This window comes from Poecilia formosa, unplaced genomic scaffold (genome assembly GCF_000485575.1).
Source record: "Poecilia formosa unplaced genomic scaffold, Poecilia_formosa-5.1.2 Scaffold268, whole genome shotgun sequence".
NCBI lineage: Eukaryota > Metazoa > Chordata > Actinopteri > Cyprinodontiformes > Poeciliidae > Poecilia > Poecilia formosa.
This window is the reverse complement of record NW_006800207.1, coordinates 76,982-91,644: the sequence shown is the minus strand read 5'-3', so window position 1 is coordinate 91,644 and position 14,663 is coordinate 76,982. Positions and strand designations below refer to the sequence as shown.

The 14,663-nt window shown below is 38.5% G+C and overlaps 1 protein-coding gene across 4 annotated transcripts; it reads left to right on the top strand.

The window, feature by feature from the left end:
- Nucleotides 1-1,145: 1,145 nt before the first annotated feature.
- znf217 (zinc finger protein 217) lies at nt 1,146-14,327 on the top strand. Of its 4 annotated transcripts, XM_016681053.1 has the most exons (6): nt 1,146-1,278; nt 3,907-5,241; nt 5,354-5,461; nt 6,761-8,053; nt 8,181-8,309; nt 14,138-14,327. In XM_016681053.1, exons 2-5 carry the CDS (start codon nt 3,945-3,947, stop codon nt 8,291-8,293), a joined length of 2,811 nt encoding a protein of 936 aa, XP_016536539.1. In that variant the 5' UTR covers nt 1,146-1,278; nt 3,907-3,944; the 3' UTR covers nt 8,294-8,309; nt 14,138-14,327. The 4 variants fall into 4 exon arrangements, with proteins under 4 accessions (XP_016536539.1, XP_007570804.1, XP_007570803.1 ...); XM_007570742.2 differs by lacking the exon at nt 14,138-14,327 and having other exon boundaries at nt 8,181-9,593; XM_007570741.2 differs by lacking the exons at nt 1,146-1,278; nt 14,138-14,327 and adding an exon at nt 1,285-1,460 and having other exon boundaries at nt 8,181-9,593.
- The last annotated feature ends 336 nt before the right edge of the window (nt 14,328-14,663 follow it).

Genomic DNA, 14,663 nt, shown 5'->3' with positions numbered 1-14,663 from the left:
TTTCACTACCTAGTTGACACAGCATCGTCCCAACCTATAAGGTAGCAGCAAAGAAACTCCAAACATCTTTTAATATATCTTGGCAAAACAGCAGGCAGTTTAAGAGCTAACAATCCTCAGATAGTTTTGCCAAATGGAGTCTTTGTTCCATGTTCCTCTGGGGAGTGGTTACAGATAAAAGTTTTTCTCTTTTTTCTCTCCTTTTGGGGGAGGGAGAGAGTGTCTCCGTAATGAGTTTACACTAAAGTCTGCTGAATATCTCCATTGACTGAAAGCTGTTGAGTTAGCATCAATGTCTTCTTTGGAAAGTTTTTTTAGAGGTGGAGGAGGGGCAGGTTTTAGGCTGCATGTGATTTTCTTTATCTCAAAACATCTGTGTTGCAATAGTGATTTCTCTGTGTTTTTAATATGTATGACATTGATATATGTCAATGCTTTTTCATAATAAAATGATCCTTTATCATGCCCATCATGTAAGGAAGTATATTTCTTTGTGTAGAATCACATTAAGGTGGATTTGTAACTGATCTCCTTTGGGTGGGTTCGGCTGATGAAATAGGAAGAACATGAAATTTCCCACAACTCAGCCAACCTGCTTCTGCATCTGCATTATAAAAAAAAGAAAGAAAGAAAAAGAAACCTCATGTAACAGTGAAAGGCTAAGGAACCCCTCCCCCACCTCCACATGGTAGCTGATGCATGACGTGAAAATGGAGGAAAGAACTACAGTTTAGGTGAGTTACACCTCAAAGTGTCACGTAGCCTTGTGTCAGCACAATAATTCACTTTATTGGGACAATTTACCCCCTTTTTTCTTCTTAAAAACGGGACGCTTTAGCAGCATACAAAGTCAAAGCAGTAAACAATGCTGAGCTCATGGACGTCACTGTATAGAGGTGTAACTGTTATAGTGAGTTTTGGAAAACAATCTGATATAAGTGTAAATAAATTACTAAATCTTACCTGCGCCATTATTAGAGAAATGTTTTATAGGAATTAATATTAAAACAAAGAGATAACTACTCCCAAGTTTTTAAGTGTGTTTTTTACAATGTGTCATTTTTCTGTCATTCATGACCACGTGACTGTCGTGTGGGATTTTTTTTCTTCTTTTATGGGGAAGGGGGGTGACGCCGTGCACGCGCTCTATCTCCCCCAGCCCCCCATCTCGAGACAGAGAGTGGCACAGCGCACGCGCCTCAGAACTCAACAGCTGCACGCAGTGAGGAGGACTCGCCAAGTAGAACAAATATGATTCACATTCAAACAATTGATTAGGTGAGCCGTCCACCAGCACACTCACACATACAGAGAGAGAGAGAGAGAGAGAGCGCTGCGTGAAATGAAGAAGCTACCCGACACAAACAGCAGCAGCAAAAAAAGCAGCGTGGCGGCTCACTCCTTCCTTTTCGCTCGTAGTATATCACTATAGTTAATACTAATCCGGAAATTCGGACTTGGTAGGTATTGTTTGGTGAGTTTCTACAGTTTGCTCGCAAGTCGTGAACAGCAGACAAGAAAGTGGGGAGAAAATGTTTCCTAACTGTTTCTGGTATGCTCAAAATTACTTAACACGACGGGTTCATAAATTATGTCGGTGACCTTAGCGTGTTGTTGTGGTTCAAGTTTTAGAACAAACGGTTTAATGTTGCCATGACATAAGCGTTGTCGTCGCTTTTTGAACTGAATTCTTTTTTGTTGTTTTTTATTGAAGTTAAATTGTGACGCAAAACTGTGTGGCTTTTAAAAACCAAATTAACTCCTCGTGTTTGGCTTATAATGCACACATAGAAGCGTAATAGCCAGACTATTAAAATAAAACTTTTATTTTTGTTTGAGCTGTATTTAGTTAACTGCTACTTGCGCATCCCCCCTCGCGACTCGGTAAACGTTGAGGGTCCCTCTTAGACCACATCTGTGCTTTCTTGAATAACAAGGTGACTAACAGGAACACAAAGCTTGCGTGTACTTAAAAAAAGCAGAAGAAACTAACAAAAACGCTCAAGGTCCTGCTTGTTATCGACGGTATAGCCAGAGGTCAACTGGATAAAGTGGCATAACATTAAGTTATAAACTTAACTTGATGTCAAAAAATATTAAATATTGTTTAGATTGGATTTAGTTTGGATTTGATCTTAAGCAGAGTCGGGATTTTCCTGTTGACCCCATTTCCTCTTAAATAATGATTCATTTTTATGTAAGTTCCTACATTAGGTTTTGCTAGCAGGAACAATAAAACACTTAAATTAAAATTGTTTTACCATGATGACACTTTTAGTTTCAGTCTTTTGATTAAAATGTAATTTAGCTTTAGTCCTAATTTCATAATTTGTAGTCAAATTGTAGCCCACTAAACTTTTATGTTTTAACAACAAACTTTTTAATTGACTAAATTGTAGTCATAATTTTAAATTTAAGTTCTGCCTGACAAAGCACGTTTTAATTGGGGGGGGAAAAAAATTGGATTTGCTTTTTTCAGTGCATTGTATACAAACTGAACAAAATTAATTGGGATAGGGTTAGGGCTAAGAAAATGCTAAGCTATCTAGCACTAAACGTAAGCATTTACTATGGTAAAAGTTAGATTTTAAAGTGTCTTTAAGATTGCTCTGCCACTAAATGTAATCTTAAAACATTTTTTAATTAAAATAACTTTTTCAAAAATATTGAATAAAATATATATAAGTGGAAAAAATAAATAATAAACTCCTAAAATAGCATTTATCATAACCTGTTAAAAATAGGAAGTGGAAACATTCTGCCAAATTAGTTTTAAATGTTACGTGTATTATGAAACAATCAGGTCCTTTTTCCCCACACTGATCAGTTTCAGCAGAAATCCTCACTTTAAATTTCAGATTTATAATTTGTCAATATGATTGCTTGGTTGACTTTTCTTTTTTAACTCTCTTCTCTATCTCTCATTTCTTACTACTATGCATAAAAAAACAAAGCCGTGAGAGATTATCCTGTGCAGTAGTTGCATTTAGTTTTCGGTTTTCTTGGTTTGCTGCTCTTCAGAACAACCTTTGTAGCTAACCTGCAGCATTTTGAAGAAACATAGAAATAGTTTAAGATTCACATGCTTTTTCTGCATTCTGTTGTCTGCTGTTATCTGAGGAATCTGTAGCTGACAAGACAAAGGGGAAAATACCAGCACCTATTGGTATTGAAATATTCTCGTTATTCAAAAGATGTCATATTATTGGAAAGCCCATAAGAAATTTGGTCATATCTGTTTTTTTAAAATGGTTTACATGGTTGATCCATTTATGCCACATATCAACCAGTCAAAGCAATATCAGGAACCTCTTCATACAGTAGACCTCCATATGCGTGCTGTAAAAGAAACAGGATTTTAATGTTATACATTAGCGGACCATCCCATATGAGTCAGAAAAAGCCTCTTTGTGTTGCTTGTTTTCATCATTTAGGAATTTAAAATAAGGAAATCCACATAATAGGTGATTAAAACAGGAAATGCATTACATGAACATGAAAAATAATTAAAAAAGAGGATAAACTGGTGATAAATATTCATATTTTTAGTATTTACAGCTGTAAGCTAATTGGTTAACCAAACAGATTCCTGAGATTAAGGCTACATTGTATGTTAACACTGAGTCTTTCAGCTTAGTGTGGTGCTTGATGTAGTTTTCAGACACTAAGGTTGGTCTTTCTGGTTAGGGGTATGTCTACTGTGACTTAAAGAGACATTTAGTTTTTATCAGTGGTCTGTACAGAGAGGAAATGAGTTGTCTGTGTAGTTGATTGCTTAAAACAGATAAATTTCCTGTTTTCAGTATTAGAAGGTTGTTCCTATATATTTAAAGTTGATTATAAGGCAATGAATGGGCCAATCTTGTTTCGATATTAACCAAATCTTACATTTTTTTTTTCTTTTAGGTTCCTCCTCTGGACTGTGCGCTGAGCCTCAGAGGAAAATGCCAACTCACTCTTTACTGCCGTTTGTGGACAGCCCAGATGGCCTTCTCCAAGATATCCTGATTAGTAACAATGCAGGAATCCCAGGGCCTAGTTGCAGCATGACACCACAGAGCGCTTGCACTGCGAAGGCCGTGTTACAGTCTGAGGACAGTGTGCAGCTATCCTGCATGTTTTGCGATCAGGTTTTCACGCATCAGGATGAGCTCGGCCCGCATGTGCTCACACATCACCCCACTACATTCTACGAACCCATGGTGCTGCGGGTCGATGCTGAGTTCAGGGTCCCCGGGGAGAGATCCCGGCCCAAACCCAGCGTCTTGCCCACGCAGGAGGAGGTAGCAGCTCCCAGCTGCATCGTTTGCGGTCAGGTGGCGCACGATGCTAGTGAACTGGAGACCCACATGAGGAAGCACAAGGACTACTTTACGTACTGTTGCAACGTTTGTGGACGGCGGTTCAGAGAGTCATGGTTTTTGAAAAATCACATGAAAATGCATGTGAAACCGGGACCAAAGAGCAGGGCTGTTCTGGACCAGGAGGCCCCATTCACCATTAATGGCATCACCCAGGAGCCGTCCTTGGAGCCCGTCCTGTCTGTTTACAAAATGTGCATGATTTGTGGGTTTTTCTTCCCTGATCATGACAGTTTGGCGGAACATAGTAAGGTTCACAATCGAGAGGCGGAGCTAGGTAAAGATGAAGGCAAGGAGAAGATTGATGGTGCGACCGAGTCCCACAAACAGGAAGCTTTTTTACATGGTCTCAACCTGCAGCCTGCCTCTGAAAATAAAAGTTTAAACAATGCAAGATCATCTAAGTGGATTCCCCAGCTGGATCCCTTTACTACATATCAGGCCTGGCAGCTTGCGACAAAGGGCAAGATAGCAGTTGGCCCTAATAATACTAAAGATATTGGTCAGGAACTCAGCACAGACAACGAAGACTGTGGCTCTGATAAAGAAGAGACTAGTGTTATATGGTCAGAAGGTCAAGGAGACAAAACTGTGAAAGAACTCCGGTCTCAGCCGCAGTCTGCTACTGAATCCTCCAACCCACCGCGGAGGTCACTCATGCAAAAACATAAGGACAAAGAGAGGCCAACCACTTGTGAGGAGTGTCACAAAACATTCAGAACCTATCACCAGTTGGTTCTCCACTCCAGGGTCCACAAGCGTGAGAGAGGTGGCGAAGATAGTCCAACTTCTTCTGCTGATATGAAAACGCCAAGAACAGTCTCACAGGACCCGGCAGAGGAGGCGCACGAGGAGGCTTTGGAGGAAAACTTCATTTCAGGTAAAACTGGAGCTCTGTTTAGGCTGCTACAAAGTGCTCCATCTGCTGACAAGATGGGTAATTACACCTAATTTTTTTTTGACATATTCCTTTACTGTTTTTTTTCTTTCAGGAGAGGATGGTCTTGATCGATCAAAATACAGGTCCAAAGAATGCAGCTACTGTGGCAAATCATTCCGATCGAGTTATTACCTCACAGTTCACATGAGAACTCACACAGGTATTTATATATCACTTTTGCTTTAATTTGTAGCCTTATTTTAAGATGTATTGATACATCTTAAAATTTTCCACATTTTGTAATGTCACAACCAGAAACTTTTAAAAGATTAAAGGATTTTAATGAGAGTGCATGACAGTGTAACAGAAAACATTGATGAAAATGATACATTGTCTTTTTTTAGAAAGAAGATTCTGTGGCATGCATTTTTTTAGCATCCCTGAGGCAATACTTTTGGTGCAGCTATACCTGGCAGTTTCTGGTGCATGTCTCTATCAGCTTTTCACATCTTGAAACAGAAATATTTTGCCCATTCTGCTTTGTACAATAGCTCAGTCAGAAGTGATGAACACCAGTTTGTTTATGGTCTTTATCCTGCTAGAAAGTTAACCTTTGCCCCAGTCTAAAGTCTTTTGCAGCCTGAACCTGTACCTTTGAGCAGCTTTTCTGTCTTTGCTGAAGAAAAATGTCTCCACGACATGGCTTTTTGAATTTTTACACTGGTCTCACGTGTCAAGAGCACATCCTCACATTTGCTGTGTCTTCTGTAGTCCCTGTAGACACCTGCAAACAATGATTTTGTTCTTGCTGCTTTTTCATAGTGGCCAGATTTGTAAATTTCATAACTAATTGTTGTCCTACTGCCAACTTCTGTCACCTGAGCTAAGGGTTTCTGAAGCTCCTTCAGAGTTGTCATGGATATCTTGATAGCTCTTCTCTGATAAATGCTCTCCTTTCCCAGTTGGTCAGTTTAGATGGATGGACATATCATTATAAATTTGCAGCTTGGCAATACTTTCTCCTTCGTAGTTGGATTGAACACCTTTTATCAAGAGCTTTACCAAATATTCACAGTTTGGAATATTGTTTGTAACCAAATCCTACTTTAAACTTCTCTACTGGTTTATCCCAAACTGTCTGTTTTTTCACAAAGTTGTTTTTTCTCTAACAAGTGCATGAGGCCTTCAGTAAATAAACAGCGACTTTATCAAGCCTTAAAACTTGGTAAAGTGCTATACAAATGTAGCCCATTTACCTTTAAAGGGAGCTGAATATAAATGTAGGCCTGACCTTTGAAAATTTTATTTATAAAAAAAAAACAAAGTTTAAACATTTTTCTACTGCTTGGTAATTATGATCTACTTGTATGGGTCTCTTGCCTAAAATCCCAATAAAATGTATCTAAATTTGTGACAAATCAAATCATCCCTTTATGTTGCATGCAAAAAGGCATAATTTTACAATTAATCAGAGGTTCCTGCAATCAAGCTAAAGTGATTTAATTTGCATATTTTCCAGGTGAGAAACCCTATAAATGTGTTTATTGCAACTACGCAGCCGCTCAGAAGACTTCACTAAAATACCACTATCATCATCGCCACAAAGACAAACCATATATGGAAAGCTCCAGCAGATCTGGACCTCTACTACCTTCTCCTGATGGTAGCCCTGCCCCAAGCAGACCTAAACTCTGGGATTCAAAAGCAAATGGAACACCTAAGGTTAGATTTGATAGCTTGGACATAAAACCAGATAAGCATATTGTGCAACTAAACACAGAAGGCAATGATGTACAAGTAGAGCAACCACTAGCGGTTAACCTGAAAAAGGAAAAGGAGGAAAGGAACGAGAACTCTGAGGGTCCATTAAATTTGTCCTTGAAAGTGACTGTTTCTATAGCTGCCGAAGCCAGATGTGCATTGACGCCAAATTCATGCTCATTTTGCACATATAAAACCCTTTACCCTGAGGTTCTTGTAATGCACAAAAGGTTGATGCATAAAGACAAATCAGATAACATCAAAAAGAACGAATATGGATACAGTGTGAAACGAAAACGTTATACAGGTTGCCCCCCTGCTCTGGAGGGGAAAGATGTTATTCCTCTCCAGATGACTGACAGACGCCATCCTCGCCGGACCAAATCCCCACTTCCACAACCCTCCAAACCTCCAGAAGGTCTCCCAGTAAACCAGCCTCACGGCCCAAAGTGCTCACCGGTCCCTGCACCAGGCCGAGACGTCAAGCCGGGGTTCCAACCTTACCAACAAAACGTTGAGTCCCACCCCAACCAGGAATCCTCCAAGTACACAGAGGTTACGAGGAAAACCAACGCAGGCAGTAAGTATGTAGTGGACAGGTCAGCTTCTCTGGACAGAGTGGGAGTAAGCGAGAGGAGCTACCCGTCAAGAAGCGGCGCCCTTTGGCACTCGGATACTGCTCGCCTGTGTCTGTCGAGCAGATTTGGGAGCCTCCCTCAAGTGGATTTTGGTGACCCATCTGGCAAGAGATTGAAGCTTTCTGTACCAACAAACAGAGCAACTGAGACTGGCGAGAAAGCGTCTTTTAGACCACCACCACTAGACGGACCCAGTAGGTTGCTTTTTCCAGGAAGAAATGCATCGCAGGGGCCAGGCCCATCCTCGTCTTCCCTGTGTCCAATAAAAACCGGGTCTACACCTCTGGGGGGAAGTTTGGAGTCGGAGTGGAACATGATGAACTTTCTGCACTACACACCAAATGATCTGGCATCCCTCTACCACAGCACACCAACAAACCCCAGTCACGGAGGACTGGCCAACCCCAGAGTTGGTATGTATTAGTTTTGTACACTAAGAGGAAAACTTTGTACAGTTTTACTGAAATTAAACTTCATTGTGTGTGTATATATATGCATAATCCATATTTTGGAGAACTAATACTAATTATTCTTGCTCAGGGGCCAGAACTCTACTGTATCAACCCTTACCAAGCCTGCCCAGCCTTCCAAGGAGAGACCCCTCAACCTCTTTCCCACACCAGTGCTACGGGACCACTGACAAGAACTCCTAAAATAAAAAGCACCAAGGTAAACCACTGGAAAATATGTGCAACAAATTTGTTTTGAACTTCAAACCTTTTTTTTTCTTGCTTTTGTTGTTGTCCTTCACTGGATTGAAACTTGTTATCCGTGGTATAATTTTGTTTCCCTTTTTCTATATGTAAACAGAGCTGCTACCTTATTTCGGAGAACTTTATGGAAAAAGTATTTAATTTCTGCATTTATAAAATGAGTCTGCTCAGACTGTGCCTTTGTTGCCTTTAATTTAATGTAGATTCGATAGAAGAAAATGTGTGTTATATGGATATTTCAGGAGCTGAGAATTTCATTATACAGTTATTTTCTTATCCACGTGCACAGATATAAGTGCACAGATATTTCTCCACTTGGTGTACACTGGGATATTGCTATCAATTTAAACATTTATCTAAAGTCATATTCTACCCACACTAATCTTTAAATATCAGGTTATGTAACAACAAAAGCAGTGTGTAAAATTAGATAAAATCCGCCTCTACGTGAGACAGGGTTTGTGTGAAAATGGCGGCTCCATTCGCCTTCTGGCAGCAGTTAAACAATTTTGTTTTTGTCTCTTCCAAATCACCGATGAGAAGTTTGATGGTCTTGGGCCATTAGATTACTAGTAGGCCACAGAAACCGTTTTTTTCTGGATGCTCTACCTCATGCTGCTCTCTGTACACTTAGTTATTTTTAAAGCTGTTGTTGCTATAATGTCAACTGAGCTTGTGTACCTTGATAAATGGAGTATTTCAGAAATTGTCAAAAACCACATGTAATACACTGTGACACACAACTACATCTACATTTTTGGTGTGGATTAAGTTCATATGCTTTAAGCAGAAAATACTTTAGTTACAAGATTCTTTTAAAATGGTACATTTAATCATTAACCTCTAGTGCCTCGGATCCATCAGCTGCGAACCGTGGTTCGGTTTGTAATAAAATGATCAAACCTTGTCATTTGATTGGTGCACATTCAGTCTTGAAAGTGTGTAGTTTCCAGTGACCTTTTATGTGTGTGCCTGGGAAAAACAACAACCTAGAAGCAGCTGTTTTGATTAATGATTCAATTAAATGTGAACTGTGAAGAAAAGAGTCTCAGGTTAACTGCTTTACTCGATGCTCAGGCGTCGCTTGCGTAATTTTGTTTCTTTTGCATTGAAATGCCTGAGATAAATGTGGGTTTTTGTATTTGGCTTGCATGTAAACTTCATGTAAAATTGATACTATTGTTTTGAAATTTGTATGACATTTCAGTAATAAAAATGAGAGGCAAAGAATTTGTCAAGGTTTTCCTCCTCTGTATGGCCTTTCATTTTCTCTTCAGATACTTTGAGTAGCAGTCTTTGAGCTTTACATTCATTCATAGGATAAACTTGCATCAAAGTTTTTATATTTTTTTTCAGTCACCAGTTTTATGCATTCTCCTAAACTGGTGCATCTCAGGAAATTAGAATATATTCAAACTGTTAATTTATTTCAGTAATCCCACTTACAAAGGGAAGCTCTTACAACGGCATGTTAAGGCCATTGTAGGAGTAAATTTCTGCCAAAGTTTGCTAGAAAATTATCAGAAATTTTGAGATTAATCTCACGAATTGGCTAGAAAAACTTGGAAAGTTCTGAGTAAAATAAGTTGAGCATTTCCATTTTTTTCTTCTAGAGTTTTTAGTTTTCTAGTGTAAATTTACTCTTCTATTTCTATCTACAATGACCCTTGTCCCTTAGCCTTATCTTCCAGCTTATGAAACTGTTTACTTCCTCAGATAATTAAGACATTGTACAAGGCCAATAAAACGGATGTTTAATAAGGAAATGTTGTGGTTTACCTTTTAATGCAAGTGTCCAAAATGTCATTTCTGAAGAAGCTAGCGGTTCCATAAATGGCAACAAGGGTAATTTGCCACCATAGGAAGATTTCCAGATGAGTAAATCTCACATTAACTATTAAAAATGGTTAATGTGAACCCATGTTGCTTGAGCTCCTGTGTGAGGTTTTCAGTCAGTGAACCCTGTCATCTGCATGTGTTTATTTTTTTTTCAAACCCAGAGTATTTCATACTTCCCTCTGCTCATTAGTCTTATGGAGATCCTGATTTAATTTTCCACTTGGATTTGGCTCCTGCTCACGCTGCCAAAAATACCAGCATCTGGTTTAACCACCACGGCATTTCTGTTTGTTGGCCAGCCAATTCGCCTGTACTAACAGAAAATCTATGGAGTAGTATTAAGAAGACGATGAGAAACCAGAGCCAACAAAGTGAACGTCAGTTTTAAAGCAACCTGGCCTTCCTTAACATCTCAGCAAAGTTGCTGTGTGATCACTTTAACTGTAACTCATGCAAAATATTTACTGTCCAGTACCTTAACTTGCTTTTCATAGGCCCACAATTATGCGTTCTTTTTTCTTTTTTTAACAATGTAGAAACTGACACTTGAAATATACTACTCTGCATAATGAGTTTGTTATTTTTGTTCTGGATATTTCTCTGACTCCACTGAAAGGAGCTGGCACGTAGATGGCTTGGTTTCTTTACAGAACCTGCCTTCCAAAGTTGAAAATAATTTGATGAAAGGTTCTTGCAGGGTCGAGGGGAGGGGGGGGGGCTCATGTCTATCTCCAGTGGTCATTGGGCAAGAGGCAGGGAACATCTTGGACAGGTCATCAGTCCATCACAAGGACAAACAACCATGCACACACATGCTCACATCTAAGGACAATATACAGACCAAATAACAGTCAAGTGGAAACTGGAGTACCCAGAGAGAACTCGTACAAGCACAGACTTCCTGATTCGAACACAAAGCCTTCTTACTGCAAGCAACGTGCAATCTTGATTTTTGTAAAAATGTTTGTTAATTTACAAAAAGGAACAAAGTGAACATTTGCATCTTAGATGTAAAGTAATCCATGTAATCCTGTTTGATTTAAATATTTACTGTGAAATAAGAATCGACTCTATTGTTTTGGTCTTTAACTTGAACCAAAGAGAGCCTAAAGAAAAGTTCTGACTTCATTCCTTAACTGTTGGAGAGTTGGTTCAACTTGTTGCATTCAAGTTGTTCATGATTTAGTTTTTTTTTTGTCTCCAATTCACTTTAATCTTTACTTTCTTGCTTTAACCACCAGAGGGCAGTATTTATTCAGTCTGGATTGTTGCCTTGGGTGATATGTTTCTTGAGCAGAGTTGCAGTGCAGTTTATGCTGTAAAATCCTACAGAGTGACCAATTACACCAGAATTACAGAGCAATGGGGCAAAGTGAATCATACTGAATATATTTTTACATACGTCTGCCTTCATGCTGAAAAGTAAAACTTATTGCAAGAAAAAGAAAAAACGTAACAGATTGTGGTAGCGCCTACGCCCAAAGTGCTGATGTTTCATATGTGTTACCCAGCACAGCAGGAGAATATTGTATTTATTTATTGAATTGCTACTTGTAAAAGAAAAAGGAAGAAAAATAATATGTGATAAGTTTGGAAAAAGCCTCTTCATCAATGGAGAGATCAGTACTCCATTGTTGACTTTTCTCTATAAAAGGAGACGACTGTCAAAACTTATCCCTGCTGTGAATTCTGTAAACAACAAACTGCAAGAGACAATCTTCAGCGCACTGAACATTTTAAACTTTGATTCTCCCTCTCTCCCCCTCATCAACCCCCTCCTCCCTTTTTGAGGAGACCACATCTGTTTGCTGTCTGTTCCCCTGGGCCTGCACTGTGTAATCTATTGCATTAGCTCACATTAGTGCATATCGCCCATGGGCCTCGGTAATCACAAACGCAAAATGAGCATTTCACTTAGCATCACCCTCATGTTCCCTCACACTGTGGCAGACCTAGAGCAAAGGCGTTCTTGAGGACGCGAGTCGACAACAGCTTATGACATCCGTCCTGTTACACCCGATCCCCACGTCAAAAGAGTGTGACGGTTTTCATGTAAAGCTTCGTTAATAGGCCAAAATAAGGAACACTTTGTTTTCCATCCTCTGCTTACTTCCTGTTCTGGATCTTTTTCTGTAACACGAGAAGCTTGAGGAGAGGTAACGTTTCTCCCAGAATCTTGGTCTGACTTCAATCATTTTTAGACATCGCGGATCCTTTTCTTCCCTTATGCTTTGTTTTGCTGCTAAATCATTCTGCAGGAAGCAGACTTTTATCAAGTTTTTGATGCAGATTTAAAATATAGATTAAAGAAATCAGTTTCACATGCTTGAGTAAAAACTTTGTTTTCAATCTGGTTGTTTGTGCAGGCAGAAAAAGCCCAAGGCATAAACAAATGAAGCTGCTGCTACAGGCATCCAGACCAGTAGGGGGCACCCAGGATCACCCTACGTCTCAAACAATACTTTTCATAAAAAATCTGCAATGTTTGTGAAGCACAGGCCTACTTTTATATTTGCTTTTAAGGGTTATGAATAGCAAAAACAGGAGCACTATAAGTATTGTGATTGTCTTCATTTGAAGACCAAAATAGGGAAGAATAGTTTTGTTTGCTCTTTTTATTTTTTTTATTTTATTTTATTTTTTTAATTTTTCACTGTAGTATACAATCTCCAGAGAATGCAATATTCCTGCCACAATTTTGATCTGAATATTAATTTTCCAGGGACTGAGTGCAATTTTATCATTATTATTTTTACTGCAAAATCTTAACCCTAACCCTTTATTTAGACAAATTATTTGGCAAATTAAATATTAAATGTGATGCTTGGTTTATATTTTAATTGAAAACGGGGCATCAAGAGAGAAATTATAGCCAAATAAAATCTAAGCTTCTGTTATAAAGCCTCCAGCCAGAAGGGGGCATCCAAGAACACTAATAAGAATACAAATTTCAAAACATTTGTCAAAAACTTGATTCTGAATTTTAAAATTTTCTTTGTCGGTCAATGAAAGTGAAATAATTTACTAATGAACTTGATAAAAATAAAATAGATATGTGATTAAAAAAAACATTTCAACATTATTCATGAATAGCTATAATTTACTGTTTAAAGTTTAGAATGTATTGTTGACATTTTATAATTTTTTTTAACTTGTTCTGCTTGTGTCAGTGTGAGTCAGTATTCTTGAACACTGATGTGGCAAATTAATCAATAATATAACTTAGCCTGAATCATTGCCTTTCAGTATTTATACATCTGGAACATTTTCCATTTTTGTCACATTATAATTGAAAACTTTTAATTTCATTTTTCATTTCTAAAAAGTGTTGGGTACATTTGTATTCAGCAGTCTTTCCTGTAATCTTGCCTTTAGAAATCACCAAGTAACGAAAGTTCAATTGTGTCAAGTACAAGTATGGATACAGCTGTCCTATGAAGACCTCGGGTTTGTTATGAAAGCTGTGGCCTGCTCATCAGTTCTTTCTAGAAGCACCTTTTGCTGCGAGTCCAGGTCTTTTAGATTATGTTTCTACCAGCTTTGCACATAAGGTGTAAAAACGTCTGTGTTTTATTTGTCAAATTGGTTGAATTGTATATATTCTTAATGTTTGTTTTTGTTATTGTTGTCCATTTGTCTTGTCCGCTTTGACATATGCTGCTGCCTTTCTTGGCCATGTCACCCCTGGGAAAGAGATCTGGATCTCAATGGTTTTTTTAATCTGGTTACATAAAGGTTTATTAACAATAATAAAAAACAGAGGCTGACATTTTAACCTCCGTTTGGACAGAGAGTGTCAGTAAAAAGCAATTTTCAAGTTTTGCTATTGCATATCAGACAGGTTATATAGCTACTAAGCTATTCCATTGCATCTGTGTCTGTGTGTTAAGGTGAGCTGCCCCCCTGACAGGTGAACCTTTTCCTTCTGTCTCTTATGTTTTTCAGTCTCCAATAGGTTTCCTGTAGAATTGTCTAGAATCTTCCTATCAACTCTGCGCAGCTTTCCTGACCCTGCGGATGAGCAGCATCCCCACAGCATGATACTGCCACCACCACATGTCACTCTGGGCATGATGTGAGGATATTGGTCACTGTGCTGACATTAAATTACACAGAAGAAGGAAGTTAAAATGAAGCTTGTTGCACTTGTTTTAAATGAGTCCTAAATGAACATAGTGTTATAAAAGTAAAAAGCAAAACAAAAAGAAAACATAAACCATTTGAATAAAATCTTGCTTAAAGCCCCATAATACCATAGGGGTGAGTGTTATGTGCAAAAAACCAAGACAAAAATCAGGCCATGTTGAACTACCTTCTCTTAAAATTCTGGGCATTTGCATCAAATACTTACATTTTATTTAAGAGACTCCTTATCTTGGAAATGTTTTATGCTGGATTTTTTATGTTTGATCTTATCGAAGGTTAAGTTTAAGTTATCAAGGCTTGTAGATAGAAGCATTTGATATTGGAT